This window comes from Meleagris gallopavo, chromosome 6, assembly GCF_905368555.1.
Source record: "Meleagris gallopavo chromosome 6, MGAL_WU_HG_1.1, whole genome shotgun sequence".
Classification (NCBI taxonomy): Eukaryota; Metazoa; Chordata; class Aves; order Galliformes; family Phasianidae; genus Meleagris; species Meleagris gallopavo.
The window spans coordinates 46,002,780-46,017,500 of NC_139409.1; the positions used below are offsets into that span (position 1 = coordinate 46,002,780).

At 44.6% G+C, this 14,721-nt stretch overlaps 1 protein-coding gene across 2 annotated transcripts in view; it reads left to right on the forward strand.

Annotated features, from left to right (window-relative positions):
- The window catches only part of AOAH (acyloxyacyl hydrolase), a 67,652-nt gene that overhangs the window by 47,914 nt on the left and 5,017 nt on the right, over positions 1-14,721 (forward strand). For both annotated transcript variants that reach the window (XM_010713032.4, XM_010713031.4), the window contains exons 17-21: positions 3,227-3,399; positions 5,743-5,801; positions 5,882-5,941; positions 7,470-7,566; positions 10,534-10,610. In XM_010713032.4, coding sequence (XP_010711334.1) covers positions 3,227-3,399; positions 5,743-5,801; positions 5,882-5,941; positions 7,470-7,566; positions 10,534-10,610 — 466 coding nt within the window. The remainder of the gene's footprint in view (positions 1-3,226; positions 3,400-5,742; positions 5,802-5,881; positions 5,942-7,469; positions 7,567-10,533; positions 10,611-14,721) is intronic.

Below are 14,721 nucleotides of genomic sequence, written 5' to 3' on the forward strand. Positions count from 1 at the left end.
CTATGTTGCACACTGCCTGCAGGCTTTGTTGTGCTCTCCTGATGGCTTTTTTTTCTTTCTGGCTTTGCTCACATCACAAGCTCAGCAGGAGAATGAACTGAAGCCTTCCAAACTAATGATTCTGGCACTACCCATTATGAACGCTCACAGGGTTGCCCAGAGGTCATTGTTTTGATACTTCTCTTCCTCCCTTAGTGACAAAACTACAGCCCAGAAAGCTCACACCTTGCAAGCAGGCCAACGCACAGCACACCCACACCCCAGCTCTGTTTTTGCAAGTGGTCTGAAAGGGCACTCTGTCTATCTAACATTACCTTCACCATGATGGATCTTCAGATTTTCTTTTAAGTCAGTCTCACAGTTTGACCTGGCAGGCAGCTAAGCACCACACAGCTGTTCACTTGGACCCCACTGCAGTGGTATGCTGGAGAGAACTGGGAAGCGCAAGAATTCACTGGGTTGAGATAGGATGGTTTAATAAGCAAGAGTTGGAAGGGAAAGGAAAGGTAGGAAGAACTAACTAACAAAAATCTCCAGTAACAACAAAAAGAATGCACAACACAGGTGATGCCCGAAACAATTGCTCACCACCCGCTAACGCCCAGCCAATCTCTCCAAGCAGCAGCTGCTCCCCAACCCTACTATTATTGCTGAGCATGAAGTCATGTACTATTGGTCAGCCTTTTGGCTAGTTTAGGTCAGCTGCTCTAAACTGTCCCCTCCCAGCTCCTTGTTCCCCCAGCATGAAAAGCTGAAACATCCTTGGCCCTGTGCAGCAGTGCTCAGCAACAACTGAAACATTGCTGTGTTATCAACATAATTCTCATTTAAGTCCAAATGAGAAAAAAAAAAAGCTAAAGTCACTGCTTTTCCTTGTGATTTAGTCCTCATTCTGCAGGTTAATCCTCTTCCTTCCCCTGCCCCTAACACAGCTTTCTATTCTTGCCTGAAGGAAAAAAAGAAGCTCTCCACAAGTTTAAATAATTTCAACTTTATGTCATCCATTTGTATTTTACAAAACAGCATTTGTTACTGCTTTGTCGTGGTGCCCATTACCTGCCAGAGACACTTTTGTCTGCTCTGACTCTCTTTGCTGTCTGTTTTCCTCCACAACATCCATAGCATCAAAAGAGATGCTGGCTGCATTGATCCCCTGTGACTCCAGTAAAGGAAGTACTGCAGCTGGTATGGAAACATCACGCTTCCACTGAATGGGATGGGGAGCACAGCAGGATTTTTTTGTCATCTGGTCACTCTATGGCCTGATAATGCCCAAAGAGGATGCGCAGCGTCCAGAATGCCTGGCTTTAAGCCACAAGCTAGACAAATGAAAACCTATTCAGGGCATCTTTGAAGAGCAGTAATTTTGTCTTTCTGGCCATATCCTGTATTTTAGCTTCAGACGAGAGAGTCATGTGCTGAGCACACTGGAGACACAGTTCTTAGCCAAGGTGTGGTTAAAATGCCCATATTCATGTGAAGGGTAGGGCAATGAGTTACATGGATTCTTGTGGAGGAGGAAGATAATGAAACTGAGTGTGTGGTGTACGCTCCCAGTAGTCTCCACGCTCTGACAATAATGAGCACCACCAATTGCAGACACCACGCTGTCGCTGCACCTTTTGATTGCACTTGGGGCAAGGCAACCTTCTCCAGCCTCTCTTTCCCAGCTTTGAAATTACAACTTCTCCAGCAAACACAAGGGTGACAATGACCAAACATGGTGGAGCAGAGCTGGAAAAGTGTTGTCCAGTTTGCATGAAGCTGTCTCTATGTGGTACCCGTGGTGCTGAGACATCCACAAGCTGCATGTGTCCATCCATTGTGCATTTGTGTACGGTAGGGAAGAAGGGAGCTTTCCCTAAAATAGCTTGATCCAATGCAAGCAGCCAAGCATCCTGTCATTAATGCTGCTTGCTACATGCTGGAATGATATCAGCTTCCAGAGGTTCTAAAGGTTTTAATTTCAAAGCCTGGCACAGAAAAGAAATGTAAAGCAATGCATGGAAACATCTGCGTGGCTTCAGTAGGGAATGACAAGAGAACATGGAGCTATGAATGTCATATGAATTTTACCTCCCTCTGCTGTATTTGCTTACCATAGTATTTGCTTACATCAGCGCAGTACTTTGAAATCAGGTTCTGCAACACCTGCAGGTGAAAATCAAATAATTTAAGGGCAAGACTACAGCCTTATCTCAAAAGTACTTTGTTTGGGTGGCTGTCACAAACGTGAACCTGAATCTTGATGCTGTTTTTCACTTCTCTCTAACCAGAAATTCTCAGACACTGCAGAAGCACATACTGCACTAAGATCAACATCTAGGCCCAGGAAACTTGTCTAATTACTATCTTGCAGGCAAAATGTATCTTGGCAAGGAATCCCAGATCCTTAATGGAAGAGCATGGCACTCAGTCCTCCCCACAGTGCAACCGTTTCTAGTGCCTCAAAGCAAAACACCAAAGGCTGTGGAGGCTTCTGCTTTTGCAGGACACTCACCAGCAAGCAATCCTGCCTGATTTTCCAACAGTTTAGTCATCCCCATCTTGAGCTTACCCTGCTCTTGCTTGTGGGGAAGCCGTACATTGGCTATATGGGGCTCGTGGACTTTGACAGGGAAGGTCTCCAAGCCTCTGTACCACATGGAAGGCTGGGTGCTCTTCAGATAAAGGATTCAGAAAAAGGCCTTTCTTTCCGAAAGCTTTGGTCAAACTGAGCTGCATTTTCACACCAGGACCAGCATCATCTCCCCAGCCCTTGGGAGATTACCTGCCTGGAGACACCTCCATCCACCTGTTGATATGAGGCAATAGCACTCGGGAGAGATCAGGCGAGTGCTCTTTATACAATGAAATGGTTGTTTTATTAATATAACAAGAGTAGTTTTCTCTAAGAAGCCTGGGGGAGTTTGGCTTGTTTGTTTTTCTTATGTAAGTAAGTTGGAATTTATTTCAACTTCAGAGGTTACTCCACAAAACAAGACTGCACACCTGCCTGTGTTTTTAACTGTGAGAAGGCTTTTGTTTGTTACGATTAATTTCTGCATTGCTCATTATTATGGCAATAGCAACAGGAGTCTAAAGAGCACCACATCACTTCTATAAGGTTTTATTTAGCTAACCTAATATGGAAGAACAGAGAACAAGAAAGCGCTGCTATTGCACGTGCCTGTTTGTAGGCCCAGCATTGCCTGACACAATGCCCTGTTTGCACTCCCTTCTGCAGGAACAAGGACACGCTGGCTCACATGACCACCCCCAAAGAAATGTTCTCCAACGTCATGCAAGCTCTGCGATACCTGGACTCCCGGCTTCCAAACAGCAGCCACGTGATTCTGACAGGCTTGGTGGATGGACGCTTTCTCTGGGATAACCTACACAACAGATATCATCCTCTGGGTAAATATGAGATGTGGTGGGGTCCTTTTGGTTATCACTCACTCATGTTTCCTTCTCTCCCTGAGTAATTTGTGAGTCTATTGGCATATTTCAAGGAAGCCTAAGTAGTGGAGATGTGGAAAATATGAGCTTGGCTGTGCAGTTGGATAGTCACCCCCAGCATGGAATAGAGCATCTAGACGGCAGATCCCTAAACATATGATGCCCAAACCCACTCAGCCCCAAACCATGCTCAACACAAAAATGTGGAGGTGGAAACAAGCTGGGCACCTGGTGAACACCTCCACTCTCTGACTGATGGATGTCTTGGTAAAACTAGGTGTGGACCAGGGCAGGATTAAGCCAAGGAGTTGCAAAAGACTGAGTAGATACTAGAGAAATAAATTTTCCACAAGCACTCGGGTGACTGCCACCTCCTATTCTGCACGTAGGTGTGACGACTGAAGCTTCACACTACATAGGCACGTTTTGAGGCTTTCTCTCGAGTAAAGTTGCCCTAAGGTGCCTCGAGATAATGTTTGTTCTTATTATCCCACGGTCTATAAAGAAAAAACACAAAATACTTCATCCAGGTAACAAAGAAAGTTTTTATCGAAATACCAATAACAAAAACCATAAAACCATGACATTTTTACATGTAGCAGAAGTGTGTTTGATGTTCTCCATTCAAGTGTAGGTATGAGGAACTGTAGAGGAACCAGGCCAAAAGTATGTCCCTTCTGATCTTTGGGTAAAGAAATCTTTCCTGCATCTGAATAAGTAAGAAGTTGTTGCCATATTAGTCTTCATCGGTAAAGGGAGAGAAGAGAAGGTAAATCACTTCATTAAGATGGTAGATTATACCTTCAAATGATTTTTGCTATTTGAGCTTTCAGGAGGCTTTGATTTCCCCAAGTTTTGTCATTACTCATAAGCCCCATAGTTTCTGCTTGATATACTGCCAGGTCATTTTCCCCATCAAAAGTTCCTTTTCTCTGGAAGTATGAAGTCTCCATTTCTATTGTTACTCTATGATCCTCTCCTTCTACTCTGCCCAGGTGAGGCCACATTCAGACTACTGTGTCCAGTTCTGGGCTTCCCAGTTCAAAAAAGACAGGAATCTCCTAGAAGGAGTCCAGCGAAGGGCCACAAAGATGATAAAGTGCCTGAAGCATCTCCCCTGTGAGGAAAGGCTGAGTAACCTGGATCTGTTCAGCCTGGGGAAAAGAGGACTGAGAGGAGAATCTGATTAATGTTTATAAACATCTAAATGGAGGTGGGAGGCAAATGGACGAAGCCAGGCTCTTCTTGGTGGTGTGTAGTGCTAGGACAAGGAGTAATAAACATGAACATAGGAAGTTCCATACGAACATGTGGAAGAACTTCTTTATGTTAAGGGTGATGGAGCACTGGGAAAGACTGCAGAGAGGTTGTGAAGACTCCTTTTATGGAGATATTCAAAACCTGTCTGGATGCCTGCGTATACAACCTATTATAGGGAACCTGCTTAGCAAGGGGGTTGGACTTGGTGATCTCTTGAAGTCCCTTCCAACCCCTGTGATTCTGTGATTCTGCGATCATCACCTTTTCTCAAATTAGCACTATACTACTATCAAGTGAAAACATAAGGAAAAGAAAAAAAAGGAAACCCCCATTCCTTCTGGCTCAGGGGGAGATAATAACTCTTCAGTCACACAAATGCACTTCTTTGCTTGATTGCATGTTTATCACAGGGGCGGTTCCTCTACTGGGTGTCTAATTATCAAAGATAACACGTACCATTTTTGGCGCAAGGCAAACCAGGAGCGATTAGCTATAGGGCCAGTTGGCAATTTTTCAGAGGGCTTCAATCACCTCAGAGGGAACCAATTAATCCTCAGCAACATGTTTTGCAGCAAGACATCACTTCTGGCAGATCTTCCGACAGGTTGTGAGGAGGTTTCCCTGCTTGGCAGCCCATCAGGCTCCGCCAGCCGTCATCCTGGCTTTCTGACAAAATACCCACCTGGGCTCGTGTAGACCAAACCCGTTGGCTGCGGCAGCCATTTGCACCCCAGGCCACCAAAAGCCCATGTCAGGACCTGGCACGTGGGACTATATGGGTCTGGGACATTCCCACCTGCCCTTGATGTTTGAGCTCTCCTGCTGTTGTTCCCTGGCTGTAGGGTGAGAGAAGGAGCCACATCTGTGTCACGTTGCTCCGACAAAGCAGCCCGAGGAGCCCATTTCATTTGGGTGCTATCATACTCTGTAGTTCCTGGAACAGCAATGACAAAATCTGGGGATGCGAGGAGCCACAAAGCAAAGTCATGGCAGTACTTGTGGCCACTGGGCATGCAGAGCTTCCCTCTCTGTGTTTTGCAGGGCAGCTGAACAGAGACGTCACCTACAGCCAGCTGTACACTTTCCTCAACTGCCTTCAGGTAAGGTCTCCCTTAGGAGCACCCCTGCCCTCTCCACTCATTTGCTTGCCACTGACCTCCTGCCTCCCCTGCCCACCCAGGTGAGCCCCTGCAGCGGCTGGCTGACTGCCAACGAGACTCTCAGGAACCTGACCTCAGAGGTAAGGAGAAATGGTACCTATGAGTTTGATGTGCAGGTCCACCCTCTTGCCCAGAGAGTCTTCCAGTCAGCTCTACCCCTGAATCTTGTATAGAATCCTAGAATTATTTACACTGGAAAAGATCTCCAAGACCAGCAAGTCCAACTGTCCACCTGATCTACAAAGACCCACCACTGAACATGTCTCTTAGTGCCACATCCACAAGTCTCATTAATACCTCCCGGGGTGGGGACTCCATTATCTGCCAGGTGAGCCAGTTCCAGTATTGAACACCCCCTCCGTGATGAAATTCTTCCTAAATACCAGGTGTCTTGTGTTATACAACCAGATGTTTTCACTGAAACAGCACAAGATGCCCCAAACCATTTGACAACAGCAACAGCAGATAAAAATACATCATTGGAATGCAGAGCAACTAAAAGAATGTGGAACATCTCCATATCAAGAGAAAGCTGATCTCTTTCATTTTGTTTTAGTCTTTTATACGACTGTTATGATGCTGGACTAAACCTGGTGTCCCAAATGCAAGACATCAGAACATTTTTTCTTCCATAAATGTGGATGACAAGATGTGGAATTTTCTGTGCCCATTCTTTCAAGTATCCCTCAAGCTCTCAGAGCACAGCACAGCTAACCTGTGTTCATCCTGTGATCCTTCAGCTGTCCAAATTCATTCTTGAAAGACATGATCTCTCCGAGGTCCCCATGATCTCCGTGAGACAAAAACATTCAGGGTCTTGCTCTTCGAGAAGAAATTCTTTGATAAGGAAATTGCTTACAGGCCAGGGGCTGTGAGCACGATAAGGTGATGGCACAGGTTTTGCTGGCTGCAGGAGCAAACCGCTGCCCAGGGTCTGCACTGATGTCCCTCAAGCAGATTGCTCCTGGTGGCATGGCCAACAAAAAATACGGCCTTAATTTTGCCAGGCTTTACATACGTTTTTCACTGTACGCTCCATCCCTCTTGACTTATGAAGCACATTCCTAAGTCTTTGCAGGACTGCACCTTATTTAACACCAGCAGTACAGAACCGCTGTCCACGAACAGCTCTATGACTGCAGGGCACAAGTCCATCTCCCTTCTGGCTTCCTGTCTGAAACTAATTGTCTCTGTTATCATCCTACCTGCATATGTTAAGTATTTAGGAGATCTTAATCTCTGTTATGTCTGTAAAATTCACCCTGCATGGAGTCAGTTGCTGATGGAGGTAATTTACTTCACGGAGAGTAAGAGCAGAATACAGCCTAGCTAACTGAGCATTAATACCATTGACACAGCAGCATGGAGATAATGGGAAAGGAAAACATTTAGCCTCTATAGAAAGTTTTAGTCTTCCTTAAGAGGAACTGAGCTGCTACTCATCAAAAGGCCCCTGAAATGAGAGGGCCTGAATAGGAGCAGGGCCACTGCTAAAAGAAATTTCTGGTAAAATAGCTATGTGTCATGTTAGTCTTGTTATCCGAGTTGGTGCAATCTGCAATGGCACAGGGCATTGTGAGTTGTCACTACATTGCCTGATTTTTGCAGAGAGCCTTACAACTTTCCAATGTCCTGAAAGAAATCAGCAGAACTCAGAAGTTTGCCAACTTTGATGTTTTCTACATGGATTTCCCACTGAAACAAAGTAAGTGGCTTTTCCCTCTCCTCTCTCAAGTGGTGCTCAAACCCCATGCTAGGATGCTAACCCATCCCAATCTGTTAGCTCTGTACCAAGGGCAGATTTTCTCAGTCAGTTTTCCTCCCCGAGAAATGCAGCCACCTTCCCTTAACTCAGTGCTCCCAAAAGCATCTCCCTCAGTAGGAACTAGCTTCTCTCCTGTGTTTCCTTCCGCACCAAAAATACTGCTCTACTCTGACTTGAAGGATTTGCCACATTCACCTTTATGTGATCTTAAGTGATACTATGTAAGCACATTCCCTAAATCACTTTCTTCTGCTGCTGACAAAGTACAAACAGAATTTACAGCACCACATATCACAAGGAAAGCAGAAGCACTCCTGACAAATCAGTGGTAGAAACAGTCTTGTCACCTCCCTGCGGGCAATGGGGTCATTGCCATACACTCTGTAGCCACCTCTTCCCAAGGGTCACCGTCTCCATCCCTCAGCCCACAGGACAGGAGCTCCAGTTTGACCATTCTGGGGCCTCCTCAATATCATGGACTTTTAGATTCTATATACAGTACATAACAATTAAATAAAAAATCTGATCTGCATTCTCTTATTTTTGTATTCACCAAGAGGTCCTGCTTGAAAAATTATGCCTGAGGACCATATGTTCCTTTTTTTTTTTTTAATGCCATTTTAAATCTCAGAACGTAGACAGCTAGAAGAGCCATGAAGGGACAGAAGCAGCTGGCAATACTTCAAAGTGTACATCTCCAACACCTCTCCCAGTCAGCGTCTGCCCATCCTCAGTAGCACCAAGCTGCTGAGGCACCGAGGACTATTGCAAAAGTCTCAGCTGGAGCCAAAACCCATCAAACTCACAAATTTATTTTATTCTCCATGACCCAGTTCTGGGAGCCGGGCTGGGTCTCATGCAGAGCACACAGAGGAGGAGGTAAAGCTTAGGATGGGATTTTTTCCATCCAAAACTGAAACTCAAAGATGCCGACCCCATTGTCAAGCTAGATATCATAGCAAAGAGTTTCAAGGTGGCCAAGTGTTTGCTAATTAATATTTAACAAGACATTGGGATTTGAAACAAACTACCTGCTGGGTAGGCAAATTACCTTAATAAGTTGAATTGCTAACTTTAGGTAATTTATTTGCTTTCGCAAAAAGAAACATTTGATATAATTTGCTGTTCTTGATTACATTGCATTAAATAAACGAGGCAAACGAACACACATGCACATACAAACACCATCTCTGACAGACACCCTGCAAAGTTTCCTGCAGCCCTGGAGCCGGCGATGTGCGCTTCCATCAGTAAAGCTGTCAGCTCGTGGATGCACTCAGAAGCGAGCTGAGGCTGCTGACCTACTTTCTGCTCTCCTCCTGAAGCAAGTGCAAATCCTCCCCTAGCCTCCTCAGACATCAAATATTTAGCAGTGGTTGCAGTGCTGTGATGAGGACAAGAGTTCTAGGCGGGCATGTGCTGATATCTACACAACCACTCCCAGCTTTCTTGGATGGAGCCTTCTTGGGTATAGAGCAATTGTTTGAGATTTAGGTGGGCATTCAAGTTGAGATGTTGCCTTTGGCTTAAGAACTTAGTGGTTATGTAAACAAGTAGTGCAGTAACACAGGCTGGTTTTGACTTCTCCTGGTGTGGATGTGAGCAAGCTCTGGCCTAGCCTAGCCTAAGAAATAGGCACTTTAGGGCAATCTCTGGATGCTCACAGTCGCTATCTATTTGTCTAAGAACAGCTCTGGGATTTTTGGAGGTCAAGTATATAATAGACTAAACTGACTTTGTTGCCAGAAATTTTGCTGACCTTACTTACCTGCTGTTTCTGGCACTGGAAGGGGAATCTGTCCAAAGTACAACACAGTACACAGCCTCATACCCAATGTAAGACACCACCTATAAGAGGCTGGCCAAGCTCACACCATGCGTGTTGTGTGTGAACCCAGTCCCTGCTGTAAGATAAGATTTCATTGTGCTCAACATACTACAGTTTTGAAATAAACTTCTGAGTCCTGTTCTTCAAAACAAGTCACTTTGCTGTTGAACAAAGCATCACAATTACATTTCTATAGTTAAAGTAGGAATGCTGCCAATCTATGAATTCAGGGCCAGAATGAGGATCCGGACATCGCTTCTTGCCACAACAGCCAGAGTCCATGCTGGTAATTCTAGGTCAAAACTGTAGCACTTGAAAGGAAAATACTTTTCTCCTGACAGGATGCTCACTAGGCACGGTATTAGGAATTCTTAATCTGTCATTATAAAAAAAATTATCAAATTTATAGTCTGTTAATGTTATATCCACTGGTCCCAGGTTTGATCGCTATAGCCCTTTTGAAGAAGGCAAGCATTTTGCTTCTCTAATGGCTCTGTGGCTCACTGTAGAGCATCATTTGCATTGACTGTTGTGCTTATGTAATTCAAAAGGTTATTTTGTTGAGTTGAAAAAGGCCACTCGGAAGTAATGTAATGTAACTGAAAGTGACATCCCATTCCTGCAGACATCAGCGCCTGTGAATACTGTGTTACCATCTCTTTCTCTAAAAAGCCCTGTTTTCTTTAGCTTTTCCTTTCATATATTTATTTCCTGCTCTGCTGAAGCTGAGACTAAAGTAGAAAATACAAAAGTATTGAATCACTATTAAATAATTTATAGCTTTAGTCACTACAGCACTGGTCTTATTGGAGGGAAAGAGAATTGTTTTACTATCATTTACGTTCACAGCACTTCCTTGCTTAAATATTTCAGATTGAAAAAAAACAACAATAACGTCTTAAATACTGCCCCAAGGAGATGGAGATTGTATGCAGTAATGGCTCTGACAACTTTATATAAATTATCATAATCTTCACTCAGCTTTGCTGGGAGCTTAAAAGTACTGTGGGCATTTGGAGGAGGATGGGGGGTCCTATCTCAGTGCAGTGCAGTAACCCCTCATCTTTTGTGCTCTGCAGCGGCCGAAGAGTGGCACAGGATGGGCGGTGAGCCCTGGCAGCTGATCGAGCCAGTGGATGGCTTCCATCCCAGCCAGGTAAAATCCTGAGGTGATGGCAGGGAGTGGTGTGGAGAGTGGGATGCCAGTGTCTGCCTGCGGTGTCTGGTTGTCCTGCAGAGGGGATGGTGGACTGTGGATTTCTCTTTTATAAGAGATGCTGGTTCAGTCCCTGCCCCCAACCATGATCATGACTGTGATGTTGGCCCTGCCTGTGCCCATGTCCATGCCTCTTATCCATGTCCATGTCCCTTTCTCAAGCTCCTCGCCCATGTTCATGCCCCTGTATCCCACTTCCTCATCCTCCAAGGCCACAGATCTTAGCATATCCCAGATCAAAGCGTTCATTTTGAAGCTATACATGTAAATTGGTTTATGCTCTATGGCTATGTATCGTGAAGAACTTCTCTCCCCATTTCTTTGCCTCTAAGGAAGGGTGGCAAGGGAAGGTTCACAGTCAGAAGTGGATGAAAGAGAGGAGAAACAGCAGCTCAACTGTAACCCCATGCTTGGGCCCACTGGTCTTGTGCTATGTTTGCCTAGTTTCCATCATCTTTGCTTTTGGAGTACTCCTTTCTGAACCCGTGCCATGTTTTTAAGAGCAATCAGCTCTTCAATCCTGTGATCAACTACAACAAAGCAATTCTTTTTCTTAGGCTGCAGGTTTCAAATACACACATATTTGGAAACAAATGCATTCTTGAAATGTGAAAAGTGAAGCAAAAGGGTGTCCCATCTTCCCAATACCACCCTGCGTAAAACTGTATGACTGCCCCTCAAATGACAATACCAAATAGCTGTTTCCCATGCTCAAAAGAATTTAGGAGGGGGATTTATGATGGAAGACAACACCCCACATATGTTCACTTCCACATCACCACCAAGTAATCCAATGCAATGCTAATAGAAAAGAACTAGGAAAGAGTGGAGGAGCATTTCATTGGGCACACATTCCAAGAACTGCATTCCAACCTGCATTTCAGCAGCTTCCCCACTGTCTTTTCAGCCAGTGGAGAGCTGCATGGGAAATCCAAAGCCAAAATAAGTGTTTTCCTTGATATCCTTTACATTCTGTGATGATCAGGTGAAGCAAAATGGTCTCTAGCTCACCCTTGCCATGCCACAAAATCTTCCTGTTCTCAAAGGGACTCTTTCATGTCAGCATTAGTGCCTGTTTGGGTACCAGGCACTGCCACAAGATAGCTGCAGGGAGATACAAGTTTGCAGCCTGAGGACATGGGGAAAATGTGCCTAGATTTTTTGCTGCAGGCCTTTTGAAAGGAAGCAATTAGAGAAAACTTGGCAAATGAAACGGGTGTGAAAACAGCGATGAAATCAAGCCCATTTCCAACCATGCCATCTGGGGAAACTGCGCATTGAGAGAGTCTGGAGGTGAGCAGATAAGCTATTTGTGGCTGTTCTACACCTTAACCTGAGGGTATATACGTGGCCATCAGCAAGAGACCACCACAGCAGTGGTTCTCCAGGTCACAGCCTTTCCAACACGCTCCTGCCTACATCCTGCAATACAGCACGGCATAGAGCCCAACAAGCATTTGCCTTGAAGGGAACCTTCCCAAGCCATAAGAAAATGACAGAAGGGCATGGAAGGGCAGCTGCAAGCCTACACACATCCAACTGCTGCTGTATTTTCTTCCCCCAGGCCCAGCATCCTACAGTCATTACTATCTCCCTCTCCTGCTGTTAGGATGACGTTAATGCTTTTATAGGTACGTTTTCCCATACAGCCAAGGTGCCAGCTGTAGATATGCCTCACTTCAAGTGAGTTATTTCCCTTCTAGGATTTATTAATTAGCCTTATCCAAACATCCACCACTTTAAATCCATTTTTCTTTCTCCTGCTATTATACACAAGCCTGTTAGCAACACAGCACTATTTGGGCTGAGACACAGCACTCTGCTCTGAACGAACAGCTCTCGCAGTACAAAACAGGGGAAGTTTGAGCACAGCATGATTTTTAAGAGTAGGCTTGAGAGAGATGACAAACAACTCGCTCACTCCTCATACAAGTTTTATTTAAGGTTTGACTTCATACCAGCCTCTGGCCAGGTACAATTTTAACACCACTTAATGCTGCCTAGCACAAGAGAGTTGATACCCTGCGGCTTGCCAAGGGATTGAGGTCTCTTACCTCCATCTCTGCAGCAATTCCTCACTCATCATGTATAGCTCAGCAAATAAATATGATGAATAAGTCCTTGCCTGGACAATTTTGCTGCATTTTTCTCAAAGCAGATCTCAAAGCATTTGAGAAATATTCACAAATATTTGAAGTGAGCAGCACTCCAAGGAAAGCGTATGCATTTTGGCTGTTGCTAGAGGGACACCATGATTGATCCCCAATGGTAGTGAAACTCCTTTGAGCAGAAGTCTGAGCTCTGCCCCCGAGTTTCACTTGCTCCTTATCTGCTATCTCATTAATGACAGAAAACCATAACTCAGTTGTATAACCAGGCGTATCTGATAGAGCATTGGTCCAACTATACAGGAAGAGAGTGGAAGAGAATTGCATCGTTCCAAAAGCCACATACAAATCATTGCAAAGAGAAGGAAGAGGGAAAAAAAGAAAAAAGATAATGATACGTATGTCCCATCAGAGCTACTATGTTTTCTCATGCACTGAAAAAGGCTAGGTTAGGACACTTCAATTAAATAGTGTCCGTAGACAGTAAGTGATTCTTAAAAATCCTTAAAAGGGAAAAACACCAAACACTCATTTGTTTAGCCCAGCCAAGAATTGTGTCCTATAAAAGTGTTCCTGGGGAACAAAGGGCGTTTTCCCGTGTGTTTTCATTAAGCTGCAAAATTGAAGATTGTGATTACACATTCTTGGCATAATCCTCTATCTCAGGTTTCAAAGCTGAAATTGTGCTCTGCAGATTTTGCATCTTTGATTTATTTTTTAACCAAAACTCACAGATCAAGCTGTAAGTGGACAAAAATCACATCATTTAACACCTAAAATCAAGGCACGTAACTCAGTCCTCTTAAGATCCCTCTAATCTCTGAGACAGTGCTCCCTCAGGTCCTGCTCAGTTGCCCTCGGAAGAAATCCGACTTTCTCTTCCCATTGACTACAGGGGGAGCCCAGGGAGTTTTTCAGCATCTCTTCCATTCTACAAATCTCACTGCAAACCATCCTGAGTGCCAGATGGTTTCAAGGACATTGCTTCTCTCTGGAACAGCTGATTGCTTTGTTTGTATGGAACAGCCATGCATTTCAACAGGATCCTGTACAAATTGCTTCATTTCTTGCTTTTACGAAGTTACCACAGAGAATGTGAAAGCCCTGAGCGTCACAAACTGTAAACTGAGATGCTTGGAAGAGTCTTAATGGTTATGTACAGGCAGGAAAGCACAGCTTGACTGTGATTAGATTCTCCCTTTTTTCTTTCTTTAAGTCTGAGCAAAACACATTATGGCCAGGAAAAAGAAAAAAAGTAAAAAAAAAGGGAAAAGCTAGAACAACACATATCAGATTAGTTGTGTATTTACACTTTGCTGAGAAGCGTTTCCCAACCTCGTCTTTGTGCAGAAGAAAAAACCATCCCAAAGCTGCTAACACAGCACAGCTACCTCCCAGTCACGGTCACCCAGGGCTACACAAGGAAAGGGCAGCAGTTGCTTTCAAGGTTGATTAGGATTTGTCAGCCTCATAGAAAATCATCATCATCACAAAAACGACGTGACTTGTAGCTGGTCTCAAAGCACAAGATGTTTGGGATTGAAAAAGGGCCTACAGTTTCTCTCACTGTGAGGCTTTCTGTCTGTGCCTCACTGCTCATCCAGGGTAAGTTATCCAAACCATCAGCACCACACGAACTGTTGTCTGAGCAAGACCTGCACAATTTAGGGCATTCTGAGTACATGCATCTTCAACTGCAGCCAACAGGAGCCTGAACACTGCAGAGCAAAGCTCCTGTGATACTTTTTCAGAGGCTGCATCATGAAAAGACAGTGTTTTTTCTCTCAAAAGCAAACAAAATCACTAAGCATAGGGAAAGCTTAGGGTTTTGTGAAGGTGGGTTGGAGACTCCCATAGTGGGACAGATCCCTCTGACACAGATAGGGCTCAGCCATCTTGAGGCTTAGGGTGTCCCAGAAGAACTCTTTGGTCACTTTTAGGAA